The 19,352-nt window shown below is 57.1% G+C and overlaps 1 protein-coding gene across 1 annotated transcript in view; it reads right to left on the reverse strand.

The window, feature by feature from the left end:
• HSPG2 (heparan sulfate proteoglycan 2) overlaps window positions 1-19,352 on the reverse strand; it is a 75,284-nt gene that overhangs the window by 36,359 nt on the left and 19,573 nt on the right. Inside the window, exons 19-37 of the mRNA XM_018066238.1 lie at window positions 19,109-19,195; window positions 18,961-19,019; window positions 18,715-18,782; window positions 17,410-17,550; window positions 17,111-17,287; window positions 16,825-17,004; window positions 16,600-16,718; window positions 15,604-15,715; window positions 15,336-15,449; window positions 15,123-15,250; window positions 14,628-14,714; window positions 14,077-14,126; window positions 13,665-13,762; window positions 13,243-13,383; window positions 12,698-12,889; window positions 6,451-6,543; window positions 6,060-6,140; window positions 5,627-5,857; window positions 3,285-3,398 (exon numbers count right to left, since the gene is read on the reverse strand). Coding sequence (XP_017921727.1) covers window positions 3,285-3,398; window positions 5,627-5,857; window positions 6,060-6,140; window positions 6,451-6,543; window positions 12,698-12,889; window positions 13,243-13,383; window positions 13,665-13,762; window positions 14,077-14,126; window positions 14,628-14,714; window positions 15,123-15,250; window positions 15,336-15,449; window positions 15,604-15,715; window positions 16,600-16,718; window positions 16,825-17,004; window positions 17,111-17,287; window positions 17,410-17,550; window positions 18,715-18,782; window positions 18,961-19,019; window positions 19,109-19,195 — 2,272 coding nt within the window. The remainder of the gene's footprint in view (window positions 1-3,284; window positions 3,399-5,626; window positions 5,858-6,059; window positions 6,141-6,450; window positions 6,544-12,697; window positions 12,890-13,242; window positions 13,384-13,664; window positions 13,763-14,076; window positions 14,127-14,627; window positions 14,715-15,122; window positions 15,251-15,335; window positions 15,450-15,603; window positions 15,716-16,599; window positions 16,719-16,824; window positions 17,005-17,110; window positions 17,288-17,409; window positions 17,551-18,714; window positions 18,783-18,960; window positions 19,020-19,108; window positions 19,196-19,352) is intronic.

A 19,352-nucleotide genomic window follows, 5' to 3' on the forward strand; every position in this document is an offset into this window, starting at 1 on the left:
GAGAAAAGAACTCCACAGGCTAATGTTGACAGTGATTACCTCCAGATGGTAGGATTTCAGGGAAGAGTCAGAAACGACTGAGCGACTGAACTGAACTGAACTTTCTTTTTAAGTTATCTCTACAGTCTGATTCTTCTACAGAAAACATGCGTCACACTGGTGATAGGAAACAGCGAACTAAAATGGACTGGGATGGGTGAATTTAACTCAGATGACCATTACATCTACTACTGCAGGCAGGAATCCCTCAGAAGAAATGGAGTAGCCATCATGGTCAACTAAAGAGTCTGAAATGCAGTACTTGGATGCAGTCTCAAAAATGACAGAGTGATCTCTGTTGTCTCCAAGGCAAACCATTCAATACCAGAGTTATCCAAGTCTATGCCCCAACCAGTAACGCTGAAGAAACTGAAGTTGAACGGTTTTATAAAGACCTACAAGACCTTTTAGAAATAACACCCAAAAAAGATGCCCTTTTCATTATAGGGGATTGGAATGCAAAAGTAGGAAGTCAAGAAACACCTGGAGTAACAGGCAAATTTTGCCTTGGAATGCGGAATGAAGCAGGGCAAAGACTAATAGAGTTTTGCCAAGAAAATGCACTGGTCATAGCAAACACCCTCTTCCAACAACACAAGAGAAGACTCTACACATGGACATCACCAGATGGTCAACACCGAAATCAGAGTGATTATATTCTTTGCAGCCAAAGATGGAGAAGCTCTATACAGTCAACAAAAACAAGACCAGGAGCTGACTGTGGCTCAGATCATGAACTCCTTATTACCAAATTCAGACTCAAATTGAAGAAAGTAGGGAAAACCACTAGACCATTCAGGTATGACCTAAATCAAATCCCTTATGATTATACAGTGGAAGTGAGAAATAGATTTAAGGGCCTAGATCTGATAGATAGAGTGCCTGATGAACTACGGAATGAGGTTCGTGTCATTGCATAGGAGATAGGGATCAAGACCATCCCCATGGAAAAGAAATGCAAAAAAGCAAAATGGCTGTCTGGGGAGGCCTTACAAATAGCTGTGAAAAGAAGAGAGGCAGAAAGCAAAGGAGAAAAGGGAAGATATAAGCATCTGAATCCAGAGTTCCAAAGAATAGCAAGGAGAGATAAGAAAGCCTTCTTCAGCGATCAATGCAAAGAAATAGAGGAAAACAACAGAATGGGAAAGACTAGAGATCTCTTCAAGAAAATTAGAGATACCAAGGGAATATTTCATGCAAAGATGGGCTCGATAAAGGACAGAAATGGTATGGACCTAATAGAAGCAGAAGATATTAAGAAGAGGTGGCAAGAATACACGGAAGAACTGTACAAAAAAGATCTTCATGACCCAGATAATCATGATGATGTGATCACTAATCTCGAGCCAGACATTTTGGAATGTGAAGTCAAGTGGGCCTTAGAAAGCATCACTACAAACAAAGCTAGTGGAGGTGATGGAATTCCAGCTGAGCTGTTTCAAATCCTGAAAGATGATGCTGTGAAAGTGCTGCATTCAATATGCCAGCAAATTTGGAAAACTCAGCAGTGGCCACAGGACTGGAAAAGGTCCGTTTTCATTCCAATCCCAAAGAAAGGAAATGCAAAAGAATGCTCAAACTACAGCACAATTGCACTCATCTCACATGCCAGTGAAGTAATGCTCAAAATTCTCCAAGCCAGACTTCAGCAATACATGAACCGTGAACTCCCTGATGTTCAAGCTGGTTTTAGAAGAGGTAGAGGAACCAGAGATCAAATTGCCAACATCCGCTGGATCATGGAAAAAGCAAGAGAGTTCCAGAAAAACATCTATTTCCGCTTTATTGACTATGCCAAAGCCTTTGACTGTGTGGATCACAATAAACTGGAAGATTCTGAAAGAGACAGGAATACCAGATCACCTAACCTGCCTCTTGAGAAATCTGTATGCAGGCCAGGAGGCAACAGTTAGAACTGGACATGGGATAACAGACTGGTTCCAAATAGGAAAAGGAGTACGTCAAGGCTGTATATTGTCACCCTGCTTATTTAACTTATATGCAGAGTACATCATGAGAAACGCTGGGCTGGAAGAAACACAGCTGGAATCAAGATTGCCGGGAGAAATATCAATAACCTCAGATATGCAGATGATACCACCCTTATGGCAGAAAGTGAAGAGGAGCTAAAAAGCCTCTTGATGAAAGTGAAAGAGGAGAGCGAAAAAGTTGGCTTAAAGCTCAACATTCAGAAAACGAAGATCATGGCATCTGGTCCCATCACTTCATGGCAAATAGATGGGGAAACAGTAGAAAGTGTCAGACTTTATTTTTTTGGGCTCCAAAATCACTGCAGATGGTGACTGCAGCCATGAAATTAAAAGACGCTTACTCCTTGGAAGAAAAGTTATGACCAACCTAGATAGTATATTCAAAAGCAGAGACATTACTTTGCCGACTAAGGCCCATCTAGTCAAGGCTATGGTTTTTCCAGTAGTCATGTATGGATGTGAGAGTTGGACTGTGAAGAAAGCTGAGTGCTGAAGAATTGATGCTTTTGAACTGTGGTGTTGGAGAAGACTCCTGAGAGTCCCTTGGACTGCAAGGAGATCCAGCAAGTCCATTCTGAAGGAGATCAACCCTGGGATTTCTTTGGAAGGAATGAGCTAAAGCTCAAACTGAAGCTCCAGTACTTTGGCCACCTGATGCGAAGAGTTGACTCATTGGAAAAGACTCTGATGCTGGGAGAGATTGGGAGCAGGAGGAGAAGGGGACGACCCAGGATGAGATGGCTGTATGGTGTCACTGACTCGATGGACGTGACTCTGAGTGAACTCTGGGAGATGGTGATGGACAGGGACGCCTGGCGTGCTGCGAGTCATGGGGTCGCAAAGAGTCGGACACGACTGAGTGACTGAACTGAACTGAATGCTCTCTTGTTTTCTTGATTTCTGAGGCGGCACCACGTGGCTTGTAGGATCGCAGTTCTCCGCCCAGTGACTGAGCCCACGCCCACTGCAGTGGAAGTTCGGAGTCCTAACCACTGGGCCACCAGGGAACTCCTCTGAAGCTTTCTGTGTAAAGAAGGATGCTAACCCACAGCCCTGCCCACCCCACCATGTCTGCAACCCCGCAATGCCTTAGACCTGCTGGCCCAGGCACTTTGCCCCATAGAATGAGCCCTCTGACTTTGCCCCTGGACGTCTGTCTAAACACACCAAAGCCCTCCCACCCCACAGCCAGCCCGGATACCCCGCCCAGCCCCAGCCAAGGGGTCCCTTGCCCTGGCCCCGCGTGCATCTTACCGAGCAGGCCCCGGTCTCCGGGTGGCACAGGTCTGAGTGGCCGTTGCATTCACACAGCTCACAGTGGCCGAGGTAGAGTCCGCTCCCGGTGCGTGTGTAGCCGGGGGCGCAGTCCTGGGGGCAGAGGGGAGAGCTGGTCTCCATCTCCAAGGCAGCCCCGCCCGCAGCCGGTAGACCCAGCGCTCCTCTCCTCCATCATCTTGGCCCCCATTGGCTCTTGGAGGGCAGAGTCCAGGCCCAGCTCCCTGCCAGGGGCCCTCCTCTCCAGAGCTGGGAGTGTCCACCCCCGTCCTGTCTGGCATCTCCAGTCATGGATAGACTGAAATATTAGTTCATCCTTAATGGAGAAGACTCTTGAGAGTCCCTTGGACAGCCAAGAGATCAAACCAGTTAATCCTAAAGGAAATCAATCCTAACTGTTCATTGGAAGTACTGAAACTGAAGCTCCAATACTTTGGCCACCTGATGCGAAAAACTGACTCATTGGAAAAGACCCTGTGGGAAAGATTGAAGGCAGGAGGAGAAGGGGACGACAGAGGATGAGATGGTTGGATGGCATCACTGACTCAACGCACATGAGTCTGAGCAAGCTCCGGGAGATGGTGAAGGACGGGGAAGCCTGGTGTGCTGCAGCCGATGGGGTGGCAAAGAGCTGGACACAACTTAGTGAGGGAGTGAACGACAACAATGCAGAACCCTTCTCCAGCCCCAGGGCTTAGTTCCTAAAAATTCTTCTAGCAGGGTCGTTATTGCAAAACAACCCCTACATGGAAAAAGGAAGGCTCAGGAGACCTGGAGTTGGGGTGACCCCTTGAAGACCTTTATGACTATGCTTACATTTGCCCCACAGGTGAAGGAGGCAGCGCCCATGTGACCAAGAAGGCTTTTACACATCCTAAGTGAGTCATCAGGGGTTCTGAGAACAATGCATTTCTATTCGCTGCCGCTTCTTTGAAATCTCTCCAGGCCCTCCCTCCCCGACCATTTCAAAGGGATGTTTATAAATCTGTTTTGTTTCACTGCAGAAAATGTGCACCAAGGATTCTGCCTTCTCTGGGAATTCTCCTTCAAAATGTGTTGCTTCACCAAAAAAAAAAAGTGTTGTTTCATAACTTCAAGGGACATGAAGCTCATCTCCTTGGATGTGAACGTTCCTGTGGCCACAGCATACGTGCACAGGTACAAAGCTGGAGGGACGCGGGCTTCTCACCGGGGCTTCCTGAGTTGGGCTGGGGAAGCTGGCTGTTTGACCTCCCTGGTGCCCACCTGGCATCGCAGCCCTCCCCTCTCCCCTCCCGCGATCCCCCTTCCCCCCTTCCACACCCACTCATCCAGTGTTAAGCGGTTGCCTGCTCTGTGCCTGCGGATTCAGGGGTGAGCAGTCAGCGCAGGCCCTGCCCTCGCGTTCAGTCTCCAGCCGAGCCCTGTAGATGTTCTTGGAGTCCCTCCAACCGTCTGTCCTCCCTTCCACTCCCCAGCGCCCTTCCCTCCCAGTCGAGCTCTGTCTCTCCCCTGGCCCCATCCATCTCAGTCACGGTGGGCAGAGGAATTTTCCTGGGGCCCAGTCCCAACCCCAGCGTTCCTCTACAGCTTGGCAGTAGTCCCTGCTGGGGAAGCCTTACTCCAGGTCTGAAGAAGCGCGCCCCCCAGCTTCCCAGGGGTGACCCTTCTGCATCACAGGCTCTGTCCCCACACATCCCTCCTGACACTTCAGTGTATTCTGTCCTCCTGCCTAGAAGCCTCCCTCCATCCACGCTGTTCACCACTCGGAGGCATCTCCAGGCTCTGCTTTGGGCTAACTCTGGGTGTCTCCGTTTGTCTCCATGTCTCTGGGGAGCACCCTGAGAGGGAGAGCTGGGTCTTAACTCTGCAGGGTGTAGCTGCATGCCCTTGGGTAAGTCACACACCTTTCAGAGCCTCATTTTTTAAAAATAATCTGTTAAAAGGGGACAATTATACCTCTCTCAGCACTGCTGGGAAGAACATATGCCCTGTCGCCGAGCATATTAAAGTTATGATGGTGATTACGTGTGTGCGTGCTAAGTCGCTTCAATCGTGTTCAACTCTGAGACCCTATGGACCATAGCCCACCAGGCTCCTCTGTCCATGGGGTTTTCCAGGCAAGAATACTGGAGTGGGTTGCCATGTCCTCCTCCAGGAGGTCTTCCTGACCCAGGGATCGAACCTGGGTCTCTCACGCCTCTCTTGCATTGACAGATGGGTTCTTTACCACTAGTGCCACCTGGGAAGTCCCATGGCGCTCACAGGCCGTGGAAATCCCAGCTGCCCTCTTGCGGACTCAGCTGTGCTGGTGCAGAGGCAGCTGGGTGGGCCATGCTCACCTGGCAGGACAAGCCGACGTAGCCCGGGGGGCAGCGGCATTCCTCCACCTCCAGGGCCCGGGGTCCCTCGGAGGGGCCTGGCTGGGCGACCTCAAGGCTGACCCCGCTGATGCTGGCCGCCAACGGCATGGAGGAGAACGTGGCCCGGACCAGGAGCTCGTCCAGGTCAGCCAGCGCCATCAGGAGGTGCTCACGGGTGGCTGGCTGCCCATCAGGCCGCTGCCAGAATTCCTGGGTCGGGGGGACAACAGCAGATGAAGGTGAGGGCTTGGCCCTGTAGCACCCCCACCCCCAACCCCTGCCTCCTAGGCACTGGCTGAGGACAGTGAGCTGAGGACCAGGGTGGAGTAAGAGGCAGGGGAAGCTGGCGTCAAAGCCAGGCTCCAAAGCAGGCTGGGGAGGGTCAGACACGGTGTGGCCGAGTGCCTCTCACCTCTCGGAAAACGACCTCGTAGCTCTTCCTCTCTGGGCCCTGCAGTGCTGGCTGGGAGGCTACCAGCATGATGTTGTTGCCCTGGGGAGACACCAGCAGAATTGGAGGGGAACCAAAGGGCTCTTGGGTACAGTAGGACCTCCCCCAGTCCCAGCCTCCCATCTCCCCAATCTCCCAAGCCCCTGTGCCCTAAGGAGTCAGGTACAGGCCCTGGAGCCGGGCCTCGGCCTCTGTAGTATCCAGACACATGGTGCAGTGGGGACAAGGGCCTAACCAGGGGGTGGGTGCCGGGCCAGCTGAGCGCTGGACTGAAAGGGCAGAAACATCAAGGATGCCCCCTGGCCTCTGCTGCCCCTCTTCTTCCCCCCTGGCGTGGAAGCCCCGTGCTCACCGTGATCTGGACGTCAGGGTCAGAGAGTGGGCTGCCTTGGGCCCCCGCTGTGTAGGACAGGGTGTATCGCAGCTTCCCGCCATAGGCCGCCACCTGCAAGAGGCAAGCCCTGCAGTCGCACCCTGACTCTGCCCTCCTCTGGGATCTGCGTGACCCGACAGGTGAGGGGGCGGAGGCTCAGAAGGCCTTTCTGCCCCTGTGCTGTCCCCCCAGCCAACCAGAGGCCCATGGTCACCTAGCCGACTGGACACCATCAGTTCCCTCAGTCTCAGACCTGGGGGCAGCGTGCCCCTGAGAAGCCTCTATTCTGTCTTGTAGGTTCCCCCTTTCCCGCGGTCTCTTGATCCCAGCAAACAAGCTCAAAGTCCCTTCCAATAATGGAATTTCTCATAAAGCAGACAGGGGTAATGACCGTGAGCACCATGGGAGGGTGCAGAAGGCTCCCAAGTCCTCAGCCACGGCAGGGGCGGCAGGGGAGGCTGACGGCCCCTCAGAACTCCTGCCGTCTGGGTAGGCGGCTTCTGTTTGCTCAGAATCCATGTCCCCCGCTTTTGCAAACTGCAGTCCTGGTTTCCTCCAGAGGAAGCTACGTCCTACGGGCAGGCTGTGTGGTCTGAGGGCCCGCCCGCTCCTCCTCTGCAGGGGTGACCCGAGCCAGGCCGGGCCAGTCTGCATATTCCACCACTTCCCTTCTCTGCTCCGTGAACCTGGCATGAACACGTGAACCTGGCATGAACACGTGAACCTGGCATGAACACGTGAACCTGGCATGTCCGCTCTGCTGGAACAGAAAAACTCCCCTGACTAGTCAGATGGGAAGCTAGAGGATGGTGCCAAGTGAGATGAAGTCCTAACGAGTCCCTCGATCCAGCCATGCCTGATACCAGATACCCTTGGGTTCTGTAGTTGCAGGAGCTGACAGATTCTTTGTTGCAGACAAGCCCACTAGACTTGGCCTTCCCGCTGCTCACAACTGGAAGAGTCCTTCTGTTTGCTGCTGGGGGCTTCCCGCGTGAGCAGCCAAGACCCCAGCTCAGCCCCACACGACTTCCCTTTCTCTCTCTGCCTCCAGGGCAGATGTCTGGATCAACGCCACACTGCGTCAGGCCTAGTCCATTTGTTCATTTGTGTTCATTCAGATGGCGAGCATCTATTTTATTTTTTTTTTAATTTTAAAATCTTTAATTCTTAAATGCGTTCCCAAACATGAACCCCCCTCCCACCTCCCTCCCCATAACATCTCTCTGGGTCATCCCCATGCACCAGCCCCAAGCATGCTGTATCCTGCGTCAGACATAGACTGGCGATTCGATTCTTACATGATAGTATACATGTTAGAATGCCATTCTCCCAAATCAGCCCACCCTCTCCCTCTCCCTCTGAGTCCAAAAGTCCGTTATACACATCTGTGTCTTTTTTGCTGTCTTGCACACAGGGTCGTCATTGCCAGATGGCGAGCATCTAATAAACAGCTACTGACGACATGCCAGGACCTGGGCTACACAGGCCCTGAGGACGTTCTCCACAAGTTCAGGCTGAGGGAAGGATTTATGGGCAGAACCAGATAACCATGAAACAGCTGCCCTCCCATTTTCTTTGGATGCCAGCAAGTTCACTGCTATGTCTAAGATCAAGCTACAGGCTGTAGAGGAGGGCAGCTAAGGGAGTAGGCTCTGTGGTCTAATATGGGGGTTCAAGCCCAGCTGTACTGTTTGAACAGCCTTGGACACGTCACTTAATTTCTCTGAGCCCACCTTGCCTCTCATGGAAATGGGAATAAAAGTAATATTAATACGTATGTTAAAAGGTAGAATGAGGATTAAGTAATAAAGGCCACATAAAACCCTGCACTCAGCACAGTCGGCCAAGCCCACAGCCTCAGTGCTAGCCGGCTCCTCTCTGAACTAGCTCCACGCTGGTTCCAGCAGATTTTTCCTATCTTCATTTCCCCCTGGACCAAACTGTCTTGTCTTCTCTGAATGTTACTTTATTGCCTATTTTCTGTATTCTTAAAAGGCACCCTAAATCTCTTTTGGAACAATACAAATACAAATGGCGTGCTAGAACCTCCCCGGTGGGCCAGCGGGTAAGTGCCTGTCTGCCAGTGCAGGGGACGGTCCCTGCTCTGGAAAGACTCCACACGCCATGGGGCAACTGAGCCAGCGGGCCACAACTGCTGAGCCCGTGCTCTAGAGCCCCGACTCTGCAGCAGCAGAAGCCGGCACACAATACAGAGACCCTTGGAGAGCAAGGAGGCCCAACCGGTCAGTCCTAAGGGAAATCAGTCCTGAATATCCCCTGGAAGGACTGATGCTGAAGCTGAAGCTCCAGTACTTTGGTCACCTGACGCGAAGAACTGACTCTTTGGAAAAGACCCTGATGCTGGGAAAGATCGAAGGCGGGAGGAGAAGGGGATGACAGAGGATGAGATGGTTGGATGGCACCATCGACTCAACGGACGTGAGTTTGAGCAAGCTCTGGGAGGTGGTGAAGGACAGGGAAGAAGCCTGGTTTGCTGCAGTCCATGGGGTCGCAAAGGGTCGGACACGACTGAGCGACGGAACGACAGCGATGCAGCACGTGGTAAGCACTTAATGCTCCCGAGTGAATAAATACCGCCCGGTAGCCAGGCCAGTGACCTGGGGACAGGGTAAAGGCAGATCAAAGAAGACGTGTCTTGCCTCCTGGTTCAGAGAGGGGCCTGTGGCTCGCTGAAGGGTAAGGGCTGCGCTGGGTCCAACCTCAGGACTACTTGGGCCTGAGCGTGGAGCTCCGCTCTGGGATTTGGTCTACCCAACTGTGTCATGAAAGGTCTTGACAAGGGGCCCTCTGATATTTCAAGATCTGATGACACCCCATCCACCCCTCTGCAAATCCTTGTTACCTTGTTCCCCAGGAAGGTTCTGGGCAGCTGCCAATAATAGCGGCTTTCAGGAAGCAGAGGGAAGCCTTGGTAGGAGAGAGAGGACTACAACAGAAGGACACGGTGAGAGTGGACGGAGCTGGCCAGGGGGCCAAGACGGCAGAGGCGGGCGACAGGCGAGCGCAGAGCCGGGAGGGAGGCCCGCCCCGCCCCCGCCCCCGCAGCAAGGCCCAGGCCCTGCCCTCTGGACCACTTGCTCCCCGCCGGTCTGGGTCCCGACGTTCTCTCACCGGCCGCGGCTCCTATCTGGCACTGCGTCCCCTGTGGACCCCAGGATGATTGACGGGGCACCCCAGAGAACGTTTTTAAAATTTAGTGGCTATTCTGGTGTGGATTTAAAAATGCAAAACTAGCATAAATGAGCTGGTACAGGATTGGTGTAAAGAAAAAACAACTGGAATAAATATCTGTCCAAGTAGGGTGCAGAAACGGGCTGAACTTGTGACGCTGGTTCAGCGACAACTGAAGCCTAGTACAACGTGGTGCTTGGGGGAGGGGTCCCTCGGTGGGTGACTTGGCACGTACCTGAGCGCCCACTGCAGAAGGCAGAGAAGCAGAGAAGGCAGAGGAGGAGGAAGGGGAGGAGGAGGGGGAGGAGGGCGGAGCTGCTCGCAGAGCAGCTGCAGGCTGGGGATGCGGCGAGAGTCTCTGGGGAGGGGCCGGGGGGTGGGCAGCAAAGCTGGAGAGGAGCTGCCAGATTTCAGCATCCATCCGCCTTTGGGCCTCATCCACCTGGGAGACCAGCAGAAGGGAGATGGAGGAGAGGAGCAGGGGGCCAGAAAGGACCCAGGGGGCCCCGGGCCCGCCAACTGCCCACTCCCGTGGCCTCTGTTCCCACACGTGGACGCCTGACGCTCCGCCTCCCGTCTCTGCTGCCCTTTCGCTCCTCAAGAGGCTGGTGCAGCCAGCTGGGAGGGGCCCAGGCCATGGGGAGAAGCTCAGACAGTGGGTGACCTGGCAAGAGAGGGGGGCAGACAGCTCTGCCCAAGCTCGGGCTAGAGGGGCCGAAGGCAGGCCCAGGGCCATGCGTACTAGGGAGATGGCTCCCTGGGTCTCATGCTCCAGGCAGGCCATGGTAACCCGCCCAAGCCACTCGCAGCTCGGCAATGCCTCTCAAGGAACACTGCAGTGGTCCAGGCATCAGGCTGGGGCCTGGCCTGGGGCAAAGTGACTCGGGAAGGCCAGGGGCTCAGCCCCAAGCTCCTACTTGGAACTCTGCTCTCTGGGTTCCTCCCCGGGGCCCTAGACGCAGCCGCTCCCCGGGCGGGCCTTGAGTTACCTGTGAGAGCTGCTGTGCCCGGCCCTTGCCCTGTGGGGGCCCCAGGATCCTCCCAGTGGTCATGGCTGCCCGCAACTGCTCCTCTGAGAGGGACGTGCGGTTCTGATGGGCAGAGGGCACAGGCCAGCTCAGGACCACCCCCCCGCCCCCACCCAGAGCCCCAGAGCTGGAGCCCTAGGGAGCGTCCTCTCCCCATGGACATGGCGGCCAGGAAGGCCCACCAGGGCTGGGGAGCAAGATGCATGCGCGCCTCTGCAGGCTGGCACACAGAGGTTCACTCCAGGCCGCAGGAGCGCTGTCCACACAGAGGGCTGATGGAGGCTGCTTGGGAGGCGGTGCTGGGGTAGCCCGGTGGGCCAAGGGCTGCCAGCTGGTGTCCCTGCCTACCAGCCAGCACTCTGGCCACAGACGGCAGCACTGGGACCCGAGCACACAGGGGAAGCACCCTCCCAGCTCTCACTCCTGACATCGCAGGGCTTGAGTGCAGCCCTGCCCCGGCTGTGGGCCATCGGGCACCACCTGGGCCCATGCGTGCCCACATTGTCTGGAGTGCCGGGCATCTCCCCATGCGGGGCGGAGGGTGTCCAAGAACACATCATGCCCAGGTCACATCATGGTCACACCACTCAGATCGCAGGCCTACCTGGTGAGCCCGTCGCATCCGAGCAAAATATGCCTCCCTCTGTGGGGCACAGGGAAATGCCAGGACAGGGTGTTAGAGAGAGACCAGGGAGAGAGAGAGAGAGCAAGGTCTGGGAGCTGCAGGGAGGCAGACACCGTGGCCAGGAAAGGAAGAGAAGGGAGAAGCAACTAGAAGGAAGCCAGTCCTGGGGGGAGTCTGGCATCTGTGAGTCTGTCCAAGCAGGGACAGAGCAGCCTCAGAACCGTCCGTCCTAAGTGTCCCTGACTTTCCTAGGACCCTGGGCTTGGGGACACATCTGCTTGAACGCCGGCTTCAACCAGCAGGCGACGCCTGAACCAAGACCCGCTTTCCCTGGGTGTGGCCAGGTGGCCTGGACTGCTCACGGAGCGCATTTAGGTGGCCACCCTGGAGTCCACCCCAAGAACCTGAGCCCCACAGCACCTCCCTCACCATCGTCCCATCATCTCTGCACTAGGCCATGACTCCGCAGGAGCCAAGCCTGTGAGCACCTGCGACTACTGCGGTATTTAAGGGTGGCCTCTGAGCTGTCTGGGTAAAGAATCCGCCTGCAGTGTGGGAGACCTGGCTTCGATCTCTGGGTTGGGAAGATCCCCTGGAGAAGGGAAAGGCTACCCACTCCCGTTTTCTGGCCTGGAGAATTCCACCAACTGTATAGTCCATGGGGTTGCAAAGACTCGGACACAACTGAGTGACTTTCACTTTCACTTTTTCTGAGCTGGTTTGCATCCCAGCATTGCCATCTTCAGGCTGTAGGAGCCCAAGCAAGTTCCCTAACCTCTCACCCCAGTTTCCTGATTAATGCAAAAGGGCAGCAGTTGTCCTTAGCTCATAAGTTGTGACTTTCGACCTGTACTGGGTTGGCCGAAACATCTTTCCATAACATTTTACAGAAAAGCCAAACGAGTTTTATGGCCCACCCGATACAAGGGCTCACAATTGCACCCAGCACAGGAGAAGAGCTCAAAAACATGACCTGTGATAAGAACACCCAACACCAAGCACAGGGCGAATTCCGCAGGAGCGAATGAATGAAACTGAAACCGCGTCTCGTTTGTCCTCGTGTTGCCCAGGGCCTCGCCCGGGACCTGCTGGTTGACTAACTGTGCGAAAGGTAATCATTAACCGGCGAGCACTTACTATGTGCCAGAAACGAGCTCTCATCCGCCGAGCTGCCCTGGAGCTGAGGTTTATCACCAGGCAGCCCAGGGCTGGGTTGAGACCTGTCTGACTCCCAAAGGCAGCAGCCACGACGTGGCTGTCGCCTGCCCGCCGGCCCACACCGCTCTGAGGCCAGCTCGTGTCTGCGTCCCTGCTGCCCAGGGCCTGGCTCAGAGCTGGCGATCGGGGAGGGTGGTCTGCCAGGCCCTGCAGCGCGTCCCACCTTGTCTCCCTGGTACGTCTCCGGGAGCTGCCAGTAGAAGGACTCATGGCCAAGCTGGGCAAAGTTGCCAAAAGAGAGCTGGGTGCCCTCAGGCACGGGTTCCACGGTGAAGCCTCCAGTCAAGCGGCTGTTTCGCTGCGGGTTCACCAGGGCAAAGCCTTGGAAGTCCCCGGGGGCAAAGTGGGTGGAGATCTGATGGCAGAAAAAGGATGGGAGGTCAGTCTGGGCCCCAGGGAGGCTCCTGGGTGGGGGAGGGGCACGGGAGGGCCCTGGAGTGGAGAATGGGGGCCTGGTAAAATCGGGGCTGGGACAGAAGTCACAGGGGGATGGAGACCATGTCTGGGGGGAGGAGGGAAGGCTGGGATAGGGGCTGACCTGAGCAATAATGGGGCAGTGGGGGGCCTGAGGGGGAGTGGCGGGGGGGGGTGGGACCTGCGCTTACGTGGGCAGTGATGGAGGCATGGGAACAGGGATCGGCACCAGTGATGAGCCAGGAGAGGCAGGCAGCAGACCCCCCTGGGCTAAGGGCGCATCCGGGCTCTTACCAGCTGGCGAGTGTAGGAGGAGCTGGCGCACTGCTGGGTGACACCCATGCAGAAGCAGGGCAGGCAGCCGTCCGGGTTGCCGGCGCTGAGGTGGAAGTGGTGGGGCCGGCACTGGCTGCAGGTGAGGCCTTCCACTTGGGCCTGCAGGATGCACAGAAAGGCAGGTGGGGAGCCTGGATAGGTCTCTTGAACGGCTGGCAGCCTTTGAGGCCAGTCTTCCCAGCCGTTTCCAGGGGTTCGGGGGGGCCCCTGCTGCCCCCAGGCCGAGGCCCCAGCTCCCATCGGATGCTGCCTAACACCTCGAGCCCCGAGCAGGGGGGCAGGGGCCCAGGGACAGCCCCGAAGGCTGGGCAGCAGGGAAGGCCCGGCGGCCGTCCTGGCTGCGAGCCGGGGCCTCGTGGAGGGCAGGGGTTGGGACTGACCTTGCACTGGCACTGCCCAGCAGCGTCACACTGGTCGCTGACGCTGCCCTGGGGGTCACAGCCACAACCGATCTGCTCCGGCAACTGGCCATCGCTTCCTAAGGGGGGAGGGAAGCCGCCACAGCTGGAACTCCAAGCCTACCATGAAGCATCCCCATTTCCACCACCCTCTGGGCATCACATTCCATCCGAGCGAACGAGTGTTTGCTTCTGAACACCTGCCACGTGCAGGTATCGGACACATTCACAGACGCCCTCTGGGGTGGGTGGGCCTTTTATGACCCCCATTTTAAAAAGAAGCCAAGGTTCGGAGAGGTAAAGTCACATTCCCTTGTTGAAGGAGAACAGAGGCTCTGTCCTAGCTCCATGCCCAAGATGGCCAGATCCCCAAAGCCTCCCCAAGCCTACTCACTTTGACAGTGCTGGCCCTGGCTGGGGTTGCCATAATAACCCGGTGCACACCTGCAGTGAGAGAAGGTGCTGGGTGAATAGAGGGAAGAATCACTGGGCTGTGCTGGGGGCCCTGTACTGGACTCAGTGATCTCCGAGTGCTGGACAAACCAATTAGCCTACCTCACCCATTGCACAGATGGAGAAGTACTGGGGAGAAGAGGGGCAGGGACGGGCCACAGGCCATGGAACCAGTGAGATCAGCAGGGTCAGGCCTCGAACCCAGGACTTCCAGCAAGAATGAGGGGTTTCTGGGAAGACTTTGGCCTCACTGGGAATGGGAGTGTTGGGAGGTGGGGGTGAACTGCAGGTCGAGATCTCTGAGGGCCTCAAATGCCAGGCGAAACGTTCAGGCTCTTGGGAGTGGGCGTGGGGGTGCTGACTGTGTGAGGGGGGCCTGTGTGAGGCAGAGTTGGGGGCTTCTGCTCCCTCCTGCTCAGGAGAGCTGGGCCCAGCCCACTTCCAGGGGCAGCCCCTCCTGCAAACTCCCGACTCTGCCCACGCCCGCCTCACCTCTCACAGTGACGCCCGCTATGGCCTGGGGAACACGCATCGCAGGTGGGGTGGCCGTCTGTGTCCAGAAAGCAAGTGTGGGTGGCTCTGCGGAGGTAGGGGGTGAATTTCCAGTTAGAAGGTCAGCAGCTCTTCCTTTGGGCCCAGGGCGGGAGGGTGAGGAGGAGGGGCCACTTGAATTAACACCTCCTGAGAGCCAGCTATGTGCCAGGGTCTGCACTAAGAGTTCCGTGGCTTCATCTCAGGCTCATAGTAGGGGCCAAGGTGTGTGTGTGTTGGGGGGGTAATGGGGGGGGGTACATCATTATGCCCATTTCACAGGTGAGGAAGTTGAGGCCTAGAGAGGGAAGTGTATCTCATACAAAGTGACACCGTGAGGAAGCGGTAAGGCCAGGGTTTAACCACTGCCTCTCAAGAGGGCCTGGGAGGAAGGGAACCTGGGACAGAGCAATGGACATTTCGGGAAGGGCGGGTGCAGGCAGGGGCTGGACGCACTGGCCGGCAGCGGGCGCTCCGTGGCAGGGGCACGGCTGGCAGTCGTGTGGTGTCCCACGCTGGGCGTCCCCGTAGTACCCGGGCTGGCACTGCTCACACCGGGGGCCCTCTGTATGGTGCTGACATTCCTGGGGCAGGCAGACAATGGGGCTGAGGCTGGGCCCCTGGAGGCCACAGACGCCTGGGATAGGAGGGAAAGGGGGTGGGGCTCACCTGGCAGGTGCCTGTCTCGGGCTCGCAGACCTCGGTGTGGCCGTGACAGCTGCAGCGTTCACAGGTGCCCAGGTAGAGGCCGCTGGGCATGCGTGTGTAGCCTGTGTCACAGTCCTGGGCACAGCCAGAGGGGCTTCCTCAGGGTCTGCTCTGGGTCGGGACCGCCGGATGGCCGGGGTGGGCTTGGGGAGGTGGGAGAGCTAAAGGAGGAGCCAGAGCACCACCGTGGAGGGGGCTGGCTGGACAGGTGGGTGGGGCCCGGGCTCACCTGGCAGGATGGACCACGGTACCCAGGCGGGCAGGCACACTGCTCCACCTCCAGCGCAGGGTCCTGGCCGGTGTCCTCAGGCACGGCCACGTCCATGCTGATGCCGGAGACCCTGGGGGTGACACAACCCCGGAGTGAATGAGCACTCCCGCTGCACCTATGTGCAGTCCCCGGGGTCCTACCCGTGATCACCTCGCTAATCCTCCCGGCAGCCCTGCCGCGATGCTGCTGGGGCCCCGCCCAACTCTCTCTACCTGGTGTCCATCCCTCAGCAGCTGCAAGGACTGTGGCAAAGGGCTTATACCCGAAACTTTCTTCAGGGAGTGAGCCTTCCTCACCAGGAGAGGTCCCACCAACCTACTCCCTTAGGGGGACCAATGACAGACTGGCCCAGGGTACAAAGGCCCCTCTGGCTCATGCAGGATGACTCTGCAGGGCTCTGTGGTGATGAGACCCAAGCTGGTCTCTATCTGAAACCGCTCCCTTGCTGGCCACTTCCTCCTCCTGTCTCCCTTCCTCCCAGGTTCTCCTTGCCAATGACTTAAATCCCCATCTCTGGCTTTGCTCCTTGGGACCTCCACCTCAGAGAAGCCTCATGGCAGAGGCAGTACTATAATCTCTGTTTTGTTGCTGTTGCTGTTTAGTTGCTAAGTCGTGTCCTACTCTTTTGCGACCCCATGAACTGTAGCCTGCCAGGCTCCTCTGTCCACGGGATTTCCCAGGCAAGAATACTGGAGCAGGTTGCCATTTCCTTCTGCAGGGGAGCTTCCCGATCCAGGGATCGAACCTGTGTCTCCTGCATTGGCAGGCAGGTTCTTTACCACTGAGCCACCTGGGAAGCCCTACCATCTACATTTCACAGATGAGAAAATGAGGCACAAAAAGGCTGTAGAGCCGGAAAGAGGCAGAGCTGGCAGTCCGCCTGCCTCGCGTTGCACCGCTGAGCCTGGAGCCACCCCCAGTCCCTTCCTGCCCTCCCGCCCTGGCCCCGGACACCTGCTCTCAGCTGGCCGCTGGGTGTGGGATGCCTGGACCAGGAGGCTGTCGATGTCCGCTAATGCCATCAGCAGGTGCTCCCGCGTGGCCGGCTGCCCGTCAGGCCGCTGCCACGCTTGCTGCCAAAGAAAGAGCTTATGGGCTGCAGTCCCTGACATCCGGACACCCCTGAGTGAGGGGCACAGGGAGCCCCCCTGGAGGTCTCCTGGGACCAGAGCTGCTCACCTCCCAGAAGGGCACAGTGAAGGTGCTAGGCTGGCCGGAGCTGGGCTCCTGGGAGGTGTGGTGCTCCAAGACGATGTTATTGCCCTGCAGGACCACCAGCGGCTGCCCATGCAGGGGTGCGGAGCCAGGCTGGGGCCGCTGGGTCACCGTAAAGCGCAGCTCTCCACCATAGGAGGTCACCTGGGAGCCAAGGGGGAAGGCACTCAGCTGGGGCCCCCATCCTGGGGTCCTGCCGCTGCTCGGGCCACAGCCTTTTCCTCAAAGGCCCCAGGCAGCCCCTGCCCACCTTGTCCCCCAGGAAGCGTGGAGGGAGGCTCCAGAAGTAGGGCCCAGGTGGCAGGCTGTGGAAGGAGGAGAAGACCAGTTCCCCGGGCGAGGGTGACGAGATGCCCTCGCTGACATTGTGGGTGCCCGTGGGGTTGGTCAGGCTGAACCGAGTGGGCTCCTCGGAGGCCCCCAGCACCTGGTAGAGGCGGGAGAAGAGGCCGGGATGGGGGCCGTGGCCTGCCACTTGGCCCTGGGTCCACCCATCCCTGGGCTCGGCGGGCCCGCCCGCCTGGCCAGCCCCGCCCCTCGCCTAGGTACCTGGGCACGGCGCCAGGAGGAGCTGGTGCACTGGCGACTGACGCCCATGCAGAAGCATTTGAGGCAGCCGTCGGGGTTGCGGGCGCTCAGGTGGAAAGAGCCGGCCACACACTCATTGCAAAGGCGCCCCACCACGTTGTTCTGCAGGGACAGAGCTGGGAGCTGCAGGGTGGCCCACGGGAGGCGGGGGGGTGGGGCGAGGGGGAGTGGGGGGTGCTCCCTGCAGCTTCCAGTCTAATCTACTCACATTCCAGACCAAAACCCAAGGCCAGGGGGAGCCCTGGAAAGAGCACGCTTACGAGGGAAGGCCGCCATGCAAATAAGAATTCCCAACTGATGGAGCTTATACAACCAATCGTTTTCCTCTTTTCTCTGTGGTTGCCAGGGAGATCACGAATAAATTTTAGACTTGAAATATAGCAACGTGGTGAAAATAATTGTTGTTCAGTTATTAAAGTCGTGTCTGACTTTTTTGTGACCCCCATGGACAGTAAGTAGCCGAGCAGGCCCCTGTGTCCATGGGGTTTCCCAGACAAGAACGCTGGAGTGGGTTGCCATTTCCTTCCTCAGGAGACCTTCCCGACCCAGGGACTGAACCCGGGTCTGCTGCCTGGCAGGTGGATTCTTCATCAGCTGTGCCACCTGGGAAGTCCTGGTTGAAATAACTCCTGCTACTATTAATGGACTGTTTAATGCTCTGCGCTAGTTTCTATTCAACCAGCACCTCATTTAATTTCTTGAAGTCCCTTTAGAGGGATGTGCTATTTCCATGCTTCACGCGAGGAAACGGAGGCTCAGGGATGGGAAATGACTGACATAGTGACATGGGTGACCAGCTTGGTGATCCACTCCGGGATGGAAGCTGGGAGTAAAGTGCTTGATTACCAAATCTGTCCGCTTCTTTGTTCTGCAGACATCTGAGGCTCCCGCTTTCAGGCAAACCATTTCCCTTCTCTGAGCGCCCATCTCCTCACCTCCGAATCAGTGATGCTAATAGCTACGCCATTGTGTCAACGTGGGATGAAAGCATGGTCAGAGCAAAGGTCCGATGGTCACACAAAGGATGGACCTGAGCCTGGAACCCAGGTCACCTGCCTCGCAAACCAGTTGCTCCTTCCTGATGCTGGGCCACTTCTCATGAGGCGCGGGAAGTCTAGCTAGCCAGACCCATCAGCCAGCCTGCAGTGGAGGCCACCACCCCTGGCCAAGGAGCCAGGGAGAGGATGCAGCCTCCTTCCTCCTCCTCCTCCCAGCTGTGGGCTGGAACCCAGGGCCCCCGGGGTGAGGGGTGGAGCTCACACGTACCTTGCAGAGGCAGGCCTCCCCAGAGGACCCCGTGCTGCCTCGCTCATCACAGCGCACAATCTGCTGGTCTGCAGATGCAAAGTTGGTGTTGGCAGGGAAGGTGGGAATAAGATAGACATAATCTGGACAGAATGGGGGGGATGTGGGGCACTCCCCAAGGACCAGGGGGAGTTTGTGCTGGACCAGGGCCTCGGGCCTGGGGGGGAGGCCTGGGAAGGCGCTAGAGATGGTGTGTGCGACACTCACTGGTGGGCCTGCACTTCCCGTTGGGCTGGATGGGGTTGCCCTCGTAGCCGGCGGCACAGCTAGGGGAGACAGAGGGTGGTCACAAGCGTTCCCAGACCCCCCACCCACTATGGCCTGCTGCTCCTGGCCCCTACCGGCTCTCGCTCACCTCTCACAGCGGCGGCCTGTGTAGCCTGGGGCACATGCATCACACGTGGCTTGGCCGTCCGTGTCCAGGAAGCAGGTGTCCGAGAACCTGTGGGGATGAGGCAGACAGGACGTGGGGCAGGGCTGCAATGAGGGGCCGGGCCAGGGCTCACAGACCCGCTCTGGGAGTGACTGCTGTCCACAGGGACAGAGCAGGCCACGAGGCCCATCTGCCCTTTTTAAAAATTTTTTTCAAGATATTTTAT

Source organism: Capra hircus, chromosome 2 (genome assembly GCF_001704415.2).
Source record: "Capra hircus breed San Clemente chromosome 2, ASM170441v1, whole genome shotgun sequence".
Lineage (NCBI taxonomy): Eukaryota > Metazoa > Chordata > Mammalia > Artiodactyla > Bovidae > Capra > Capra hircus.